The sequence below is a fragment of the Octopus bimaculoides genome, chromosome 17 (genome assembly GCF_001194135.2).
Source record: "Octopus bimaculoides isolate UCB-OBI-ISO-001 chromosome 17, ASM119413v2, whole genome shotgun sequence".
NCBI classification, from domain to species: Eukaryota; Metazoa; Mollusca; class Cephalopoda; order Octopoda; family Octopodidae; genus Octopus; species Octopus bimaculoides.
Window position 1 is genome coordinate 27,630,038 of NC_068997.1, and position 10,338 is coordinate 27,640,375.

At 33.2% G+C, this 10,338-nt stretch overlaps 1 protein-coding gene across 1 annotated transcript in view; it reads right to left on the reverse strand.

The window, feature by feature from the left end:
- LOC106872650 (serine-rich adhesin for platelets) overlaps positions 1 to 10,338 on the reverse strand; it is a 126,757-nt gene that overhangs the window by 51,301 nt on the left and 65,118 nt on the right. The window contains exon 6 of the mRNA XM_052974137.1: positions 3,822 to 3,959. Coding sequence (XP_052830097.1) covers positions 3,822 to 3,959 — 138 coding nt within the window. The remainder of the gene's footprint in view (positions 1 to 3,821; positions 3,960 to 10,338) is intronic.

The window sequence follows — 10,338 nt, forward strand, 5'->3', positions numbered from 1 at the left end:
AAGCTTAAACTGGATAAAGATAACTGCCACATAGTTTGTTTTGCTCTCTCCACCCCATCAATTCAAAAGTGAAATAACTAGAATATTAATTATATATATGTAATATGTAGATTAGCTGAATTAAAAAAGCAATTCAAGGCATATAAGTGTTGAAGAATAATATGCTTTATTTAATATATATATGCTTTCAATTGTTATATTAATTCACTTTATATATTGCATTAAGTTATATTACAGAAAATCTAGCTTATGGAGCACTTGAGTGGATTCCTGCTTTAGTATGCGATGCATTCCTACATTTTATATATATATATATATATATCTATATATATATACACACACACACACACACACATATACATATATATTTATGTTAGTATCATTTAGATAACTATTTTACCTCATAAAAACCAAGACAAAAAAATTCCTTGTTAAGGACTGTATTCCTTAATTGTTTAAAGTTTATATGAAGATGTTACTCAACAAAGTAAATTTTTTTCCATTAGTGTTCAAGCTTTGAGAAAGCAGCAATTAAAATCAAGAACATGCAAGAAACAAAAAAATATACATTAAAATTCACTATTAATCTCATTAACAAAGTTTATATATATATGTGTAATTAATTTGGTTTCCTAACAAAGAAATACATGTCAATAGCACATGATTTTTTTTCTCACTCATTAAGATATTATACCCTTTCAATAAATAAAGTAACTGAATTTATTGGAAATAGTCTTATTATGGTAATAAGCTAAAAAGCAAAAAATTCATGGATAGCTATGTGATATGTGTGTGTGTGAGTGTGTGTACATATACATATATTTAACAGCTTGTGTAATTTTATATATATATATAACCCCATAAGATAATTGTCTAGGTAATGTTTATAGAAGATTGAAAGATATTCTACTTGGAAGAGCTTTCCAGATTGTTTTAAAAATTAACTCTTCAGAACAGAGTTTAAACCATCTCTGTACCAGCTGGTAGTAAAGTTGAACTGAGCATCAGGTCATGGACAATTCTTAGGGTAAAAATCAACATTTATGTAAGAAGATGACTAAAAAAAAAAAGTTCAATTTTAAAGTCCATCCCAAACAAATTTCATATCAAACTACCCCCTCCTTCTAAAAAAGAAAAAAAAAGGGAGAAAATGGAAGTTGAAATTGCCTTGTTACTTCATACAAGGTTAGAAAATAATAGCAACAGAATTGTTAATGGGTTTGAAAGGATTGTTAATAATACACAAAATTTAGTGTGTATGTGACAATAATGAAACCAAACTTACATTAACAGCAACATTTCATTCTGAATTACAACTAAACAATTCAGAAAAGTCAATTATTATTATTTTTAAATGCTATTATTATTATTATTATTATTATTATTATTATTATCATTATCATCATCATCATCATTATTATTATTAACATTAGTAAATTATACTTAGAAAAAAGAAATTCCTATCTCCTTTCATAATTTAATATTGAAATATATTTATAATAGGAATCATTTTTCCCCCAGAAGATAAAGGATTTAACAGAAAAATAAAGCAGATTAGAGTTCTATTTGGCATACAACTAGAAAAGTGAATCTTACGATGGCAAAACATAAAATGGACAACTTGCTAAAATAAAAAAAATTAAAAAAATAAAAATATAGTTAAATGAAATAAAAATAAAAACATGCATTCATGCACCTTTCAGCTTAATGTCAAAATCTAACAGTTTGGCAATCATTGAAATGTTCTGATGTTTTAAATGCATGCTAATTGCATCAAGCACATCAATTCTGTAATATAACGAAATATGGGCGAGTTCACTGGTTATTTCAATATAATAACTGCTAATAATAGTCTAAAATAATAATGATAATTGCTTCTAGTTTAGGAACAAGCCCCAGAATTTTGAAACTGGAGGTTTGGTTGAATACACTGACCCCAGTACTCGATTGGTATTTTATTCTATTGACCTGGGAAGGATAAAACCCATCAAGTTGACCTTGATGGGTTTTAACTTTGAACATAAAGAGCCTGAAGAAATAATGTAAGGCATTTTTTTCTCATGCTCTATGATTTTGCCATCCACTGTTCTAATGATAACTTCTAATTTAGGCACAGGGCCATAAATTTTGAAAAGAGGGACTGACCTTAGCATTTGGCTAGTACTTTATCAACCCTGAAAGGATGAAAGGCAAGCTTGACCCTGATAAGATTTTAACTAAGAAAATAAAAAACTGGTACAAACAGAAGGCACTTTGCCCAATGTCCTAACAACTCTGCCAATGATAATAACTACAAACTATCCTCTTAATACATATAACTTGGAAATTAAAAAGTAAATAGATAACTCATTAAGGAAAATGTAGTGGTAAACTTAGTTATACATTTAGTAAATTTAAATATTCAATATCCACTGTCTGCACAATATTTGTAGTACATGTGAAGGTGTCAGTGCATGCAGGTGAACATATATGTGCATGTGTATATTACATGTAAATGCTTTAACGCTAAGGAGAAACATTTTACCCAGCCCTTGTAGAAGAAAGAAACAAACATAACAAACAATCTTTTTAGTATTTGAATGTTGGTACCTTAAAAATAGTGAAAATTATCAGAATTCTTACTGTTTATAAACTGAAAGCTTTGGAGGCAAAAATATGCGATTCTAAAGACAGGAGAACTATAATATGAGAAATGTAATGAAAAGTAGAAATATTAATGATGGTTTAAGGGGACACCTCTATTATAAAAGACAGTCCTTGCCTGCAACAGCATGACCAGCTAAGTCAATGATGTTAGCATTTTATCTTTAACTCAGTTCATGTAAGGCATGAAGAGAATTTGGCTTTGAGAGACCTGAAACTTGAATTAGGAAACAGAAATGAGAGATTGTGACTATGTCTTTCCTCTGGAGTAAATGACTCCAGATGAGGAAAAAAAATTGTAACTGTAGATTCAGTTCAGTGTAAACTTACAGCCAGCTATATAATGGGGAAATTAATTTCCAGATTAAAAGCATTATTAGACTTAATATAATAAATTACTTGAAAACCAATAAGTAACTCTAGTATTAAAATCAAAAATCTTGATAATTAACTACTTTAGTCAAAATTTTCTTTTAAACGTTACAATGATACAGAAAATTTGTTGTAACAGTAACTGTAATTCTTTTAAACACTGCAATGAAGTTACAAGGAGGAATTAGCCATTAACACACAAAATATTAACGACTCAAATATTAGCAACATCTCCACTGTTGGAAGAGATAGATTAATTTGCATCATTATTTTAATTAGCAGCTCATACAAGGTATTTTGCCATACTGATAAAACTTTCCTCCCAATCATTTTCACTTTAGAAATGTTGAAGTCCCTATGTGAAATGGTCAGTAAAATATATGGTTTGAAATATTATAAAGGAAGAAATGGAACAAAACACACTCTTATGATACTGAGAGGAGGAGGTGGGGCAGATATCATGCAAAAACCCTTTTATGCCAATGACAACACATTGTCCCACGGAAAAAAAAAATATTCATGCATTTACTTGAAGTATACACTTGATATAATTTTCATTTTTGGTTTTAAATGAAAAAGCAAACTTACATTGAATGGTAATCATGAGATCGATCCAAAGTAATTACAGGTATAACTGCAGCTGAAAAGGGCAAGCCATAAATGACTGTTTTTTTTTTCTTTCATAAAATAAAAAGCATAAAACTAAATCCTAATATTTGTTGGTCAACCGACAGCCATCTGACGCAGAATGGCTGTTTCTAAAATATTTCCAGGATTTTAAGTATAATAATATGAGGGAACCATACCTGTTTAGCCCGACCAATTTTAATATGGCTGGCACGATCATTGGGCTTTTCAAATTCTTTAGCAAAATCTGTTCCTTGAATAATTACAGTTTCCATTTCACTGGACAAAGGTTCTGTTTCATTCGGACCCGATTTATTCTGTAATAAATATAAATTAAGTAGAAATTTATGATTTGTAAAAATTAGTAAGTTATGATATAATAGAAGATATTTTTAAAGGTTTCCACTAGATTGTTATTTCAAATGCCTCCAGAGTCAACTTCCTTGGCACATGAGTGCAAATAATGATTAATTTTCTTCTAAAATCAGCCTTGTGTCCAGTTAGAAAGAAAATATCATAACTAACAAAATATGAAATAGAACTAAAGCAATTTCCATTAATAAAAACAAGTTTCCAAACAACTCCAAAATTTTTAAAACAATTATACTTAAGAGCTGTAGCACTGTATGTCATATGAAATAGAATTCATGTACTTAGGTATTTTAAAAAGTAATAAATAGATTGTAGAAGTTAGAGTAATGGTGTGGAGACATGATGCCTAAATCTCATTGCAATAATCTTGACATATCCCACTGCTGTAATCTTGATATTCCCTGTGCTACAATCTTGACATCCACTGCCATATTCTCCACATGGAATTGATTGGGCTCAGACAAAAGCAACCTCTCACTTGTTATTAGCATCCATCACCTTTACTATTGTACACCTGTGTTGTTATCCATCAATTTCTCTTTCACTCTACTACCCTCTCACACTAGTGATTATATCTACCATCACATACTTGCATCACCTATCCTGGTTCTTCTGTCAACACAACCTCTTCCATTCATCTTTGCAGAAACATTGTCTAAAGCGAGCTAACACATGGTGGTAAAGATGATGAAATGCAACCAGTACAAAAAGCAGGCTTGCGAAGACCTGTTGAGGCAAGTGAAATCGAATACCGAACTAAATACGACGACTGGCACCCGTGCCAACGTCGTCTCCTTCATTGGACACGAAACTCAGCTTACGAAGACTTATTGGGGCAAGCGAAAGCGAAATCGGCATGGCACCTGTGCCCAGTGTCGCCTTTCTGGCACTTGAGCCCGTGGCATGTGTAAGGAATTTCGAGCAAGATTGTTGCCAGTGCCCCTGGACTGGCTCTTGTGTGGGTGGCACGTTAAACAATGATGATGATGATGATATTCAAAAGAATGAAATGAAAAATAAACGCAATATGTTGATTAGAAATTTTACAAGTGTAACAGGAGATCAGTGAGATCAATACCATTATTGTTCACATGCATACACTTGTCAACACTTATTAGAAACACACAAGTTGGAAAGGGATTCCAGAAGCCTAATATTAGAGAGAGAGAGAGAGAGAGAGAGAGAGAGTTAGGTGCTATGGTTAACATGAGACCTGAGAAGATTGGACACAGACACACAGAAAAGCGTGTGTGTGTCTGGGTGACTAGATATACTAAAAGACAGAGTGCTTGCATAACTAAGTCAATACAGTCAAGATGCTGTTTCAGTGTTTCAATTTATATATATATATAATTTTTTCAGAATGAGATAAAAAACCAAGGCTGTGAAGATTTTAGAACATTTATAAATAGAAGATCTTACAGCTGTTTCCAGGATATTTATTATATCCCTTCATCGGAGACGGTGTGAGAAAATGGTTAAGTAATAGCTAATTTAGATAAGATTCGAAATAGAGAGTGGAAGTCGAGGAATGAAAACAGATGTGAGATATGCAGGGATATTACATTTATAAATCCATTATTTAGGCAGAATGGTATGAAGAATTAAGTAATTATTCTTTTTCTAAGAATAAAAGGTCGTGACAAAAGTTACTCATACTATTCCATGCGATTTCCACATTATTCAGATAAAACTGAAGCAATTTTTATCGATTTCACATTAACTTTTTAACAGAAACACAGAAATTATATTTTAATATTCTTCACACTTAGAACAAACAGTTGAATCTGAAATATTTATGCCAAACTACTAAATAATCATCCCATTCTTGGTCTTCAAAGACATTACTCATGAATTAAAATATCTTTAAATCCAAAATGAAAATATTTAAATATAGGTTTCAAATTTTGGCACAAGGCCAGCAAGTTCAGGGAAGGAGAGGTAAGTCAATTACACTGACCCCAGTCCTCAACTGGTACTTATTGACCCCAAAAGGATAAAAGGCAAAGTTGACCTTGGTGGAATTTGAACTCAGAATGTAAAGATGCTGCTAAGTCTTCTGCCCAGTGTGCTAATGGTTCTGCCAACTCACAGCCTTATATTTAGATATTATTGTAAAATGTCTGTAAATTAGAGATCCTGTTTAATCACAAAACATTTTCAACTTATTAACAGATCAATAAACTACTGTTTCAACCACAAGCATTTACCAAAGGTTAAAATTAAACTGGTGCATTGTAACTGCAATTATCTGAATAGACTTATGACATCAGAGTACATCATCTTGAAAAAGAAAATACTACTGTCGTCGCCAGAAGTTGTTTGGCTTCTTCAAGTTTCATGAACATCTTTGTCACTTTGGCATTCAATAGCTTAGTCACTATGGAAGTTAATTGTTCAGCAGAGATGATGTAGAGGTCAGTGCTTGCATGAAGAAATTGAGGCTTAATATAACTGCATATATCAAATCACAATTTTTTCATCCAAGTTACTTCCTTACATCAAATTGTTTACAAAATATGTGCTATTCTAACCACTGTAAGCCTTCATTGGGCCAAAAGAATCATGTACATTTTGATTATTGTTAATGTGTAACTTAAGATTTACATTTGCATGCCAATGTTTAGATATCAGTGCTACTACAGTAATTAAATTATTGATTAAATTATTTCTAGAAATTAGAAATTCAGCATGCAAACATTGTCACTAACAATATCAGTTTATAACTTTGGAATTTTTTTTTTTTTCATTTCAAACCTGGGAATAGATTGTGGTATCATTATTTCATACAATTCAAAGGAGAATGCCCAATGCAAGCAACATAATGTCAGGGAGGCTATAATTCTGAAGACAATCTCATAGTAGTGGGATGCAGAGATTACAGTGGTGAGATGTAAAGATTAAAGTGGTGGAGATATAGAGATTATTGTAGCAGAATGTAGAGATTACAGCAGCAGAATATTAGAGATTACAGTGTGATAGAATGCAGCAAACCATTGTCCTTTGGCCCATCACAGAGAGCTGCAATGACACACAGATGTAAAACGATGATGATGATGATGATGATGATGATGATGATAATGAAAATATTATGGCAGTGGGATGTAGCCATTTCAGAAATAGCTTGATCTACATTGATGATCATGAACATCATCAGCATTTAACAATTATGTCCCATGCCAGCATGAGGCAAACAATTTAACAAGATCCAATAGACCAAAGCACTGCATTGTCCTCCAGTATCTGCTTTGGCAAATTTTCTGTGGTTGGATGCCCTTCCTTATGCCAATTACTTTACAGTGTGTACTGGGTGCTTTTTTCATGTCACTAGCACTAGTAAAGTAGCCATGCAGCTTGCAAAACTATGAATCCCAAGGGGTTAGTTGGGTTAGTTGCAGAAGTGGATGAGGAGGGTGATTTGTATGGTGGTGGGAGAAGAGAGAATTTGGTGGTAAGAAGAAGGTACCATGAGTTGATAAAATGTTAAAGATCCATTCCCTTACACACAAAACAAAAAATAAATACCAGTAAAAACCAATAACAGTTAAATGTTATCACATTTAGCCTTTTACAAGAATCTCAACTGCAATAGTTATGAGACTACATATTATTTGCATTAAACAATGATATAAGCATTCACCCACGATTTTTGCTAACATTCATAATTAATGCTTCCTTTTAACAAGCAGGGGCAAATATAAATGCATGGTGGAGAGGTGCACTTCCAAACCATGTAGCTTCAGTCTTACTGTGTGGCACCTTAAGGTATCATCTACTATAGCCCCAGCCCAACCAAAAGACTTGCAAGTGGATTTGGTTGATGGAAACTGAAAAAACAAAAAAAGCCAATAGTATGTATGTGTGTATGTATGTATATATGCACATGAAATTTTTGTCTTTATATCTGTTGATTGCTTTCATAAAAATCATGTTTGTAGAGTGTTCTAGTTGTCATTTCTCTTGTCAATAAATCACACATTTGCCCTGTGCCTTTGAAGCCCCATGGAATAAGAGATCTCTCACTTAAAAAACAGGTAAGGGTTAAGGTCATGAAAGACATCCGACCGTAAAACAAGATACCTCTCAATAACATATTCATCTAACCCATGCCAGGATGGAAAAACAGACAGAAAAACAAATGAACAAAAGAGCTTATATCAAGAGAAATAAATGTAAGAGCTACAATAGTTGTGTAAAGATGATGTTCATCTCAATATTTGTTTAAATAGTTTCAAGTTATGCGACATACCTTACAGAAACAGTGAAGGTGAACAGATATAACAAGCAGAGAAATACTATTAGTGGTGTAATAAACAAGACTAACATTAACTTGACTGTTTACAATACTGAGATCACCTTAAATCTTACAAGAAAGAAAGAATAAATGTAGTAATTTAACATTATATTTTAGCAAATGAAAGAACCTGCTGAAATGTGAATTGAGGATAAATCAATGCTAAATCAATAAAATTATACAAATGGAAGTAATTCTGTATTCAGTTTTTCAACCTGACCAATATTCATATTTTCTCACACTAATCCCTCTATAAAGCCATGATGTCAACTTCAAGTGAAATTCTTGCACAAATGAAAGCAACAGAGAGCAAAACATTCGCAGTTTTATGTCACATGAAAAAATACTAAAAATATTTCAACAGACCACATCTGGAGATCAGATACTTGGCTGATCAGTATTCCATTACTGATGGATGCACTTCAGCTTCTGGTCCACAAGTATGCTACCCCATCTCCCTGTCTTTTCTATTGCTATTATAATGGCTTCAGCTCTTTGGAGCTGGTTGGTCTCATGCCTTCACCACTCAGACAACCCCAACTCACTTATCTTTCCATCTCGTCACCTTTGTTTTGTCCAACCTCACTTTTCCATTATGCCCAGCTCTTTTTTCCCAGAACATTTTCCCTAATCATGTCTTTCCTGCAGGTACTGAACTGCAACAATTTAACTAGAATATTAATAGCATCGATTTCACTGGTTTTGGAGGACTTATGGACTGTTTCTCCTTTGTCCTGACTCAGCAAGTGAAAGAAAAACATAAGAGATGTGAATAAAGAGACTGCCTTATCTAAAGTAATGGTTAAACTTGTTCTAATGTAGTAGGCATCAAAAGGTTAACTTGAGAAATTATGTTGTGGTGGGAAGGGAATAAAAGCAGGAAGTAGTTGACTAACATAATTCTAGTCAATCAGCAAATACAACAGAGAAATTTGGACCTGTTTTAGCCCTTATCAAACATCTCCGGTGGGACATAGTCAACGTAGGGATGAGACAGTCTCTGGATTAATGTACAACAGGTGTAGACAAGTAGACATATTCTCCGCTTCGCTGCTATCCACGTGGAAAAGCAATATCCAAACATATTTAATGCAAAAGCATATCTGAAGGTACATCATTTTGTACTCATCTGTTTTTACTCAGATCCATAATTTACACAATGTTCAACATTGAATTCAACACAAGAAAGTATCACTGATTTACTCATTAAAGTATCTAAACATCATTAGTTTAAGCTAATTATTTACACATGTTGGATATTTGTCCTCATCTTGTTTGTGGTTAATGTTTTGGCTGATATACCCTCCAGCCTTCATCAGATGTCTTGAGGAAATTTCGAACCTGGGTTCTCATTCCTAAGGTATTCTTCAATGTTGTTGTTATTCAGGTCACTTCCTGGAATCAAACTCGGAATCTATGATCCAGTCAATGGATCAATGTATGATCATAACCAACAAAGGCTTCAAGAACTACAACCTTGCATCCACAATATACAATTTGCACCAGTCTCATGGAAGGTACTGGTCTCTCTAGCCAGTGCTTGGAAAAACACATTATGTATAGATAAAATGTGATCTTGAAGGATGTGTGCATGTATATATATATATCCTGTTGTGTCTGGGGAGAGTCATTTTCTTTTAGTGCCTTATAATTTAACACACTTATAAGACACAAAAAGAAAATGACTCCCCAGATACAACAGAATATGCTTCAACACACGAACTCACATAAAGAATCTTGCAAACCAAATCCCCAAACGAAATATATATCTATATATATATCTATATCTATATCATCATCATCATCATCGTCGTTTAACGTCCGCTTTCCATGCTAGCATGGGTTGGACGATTTGACTGAGGACTGGTGAAACCGGATGGCAACACCAGGCTCCAATCTAATTTGGCAGAGTTTCTACAGCTGGATGCCCTTCCTAACGCCAACCACTCAGAGAGTGTAGTGGGTGCTTTTACGTGTCACCCGCACGAAAACGGCCACGCTCGAAATGGTGTCTTTTATGTGCCACCCGC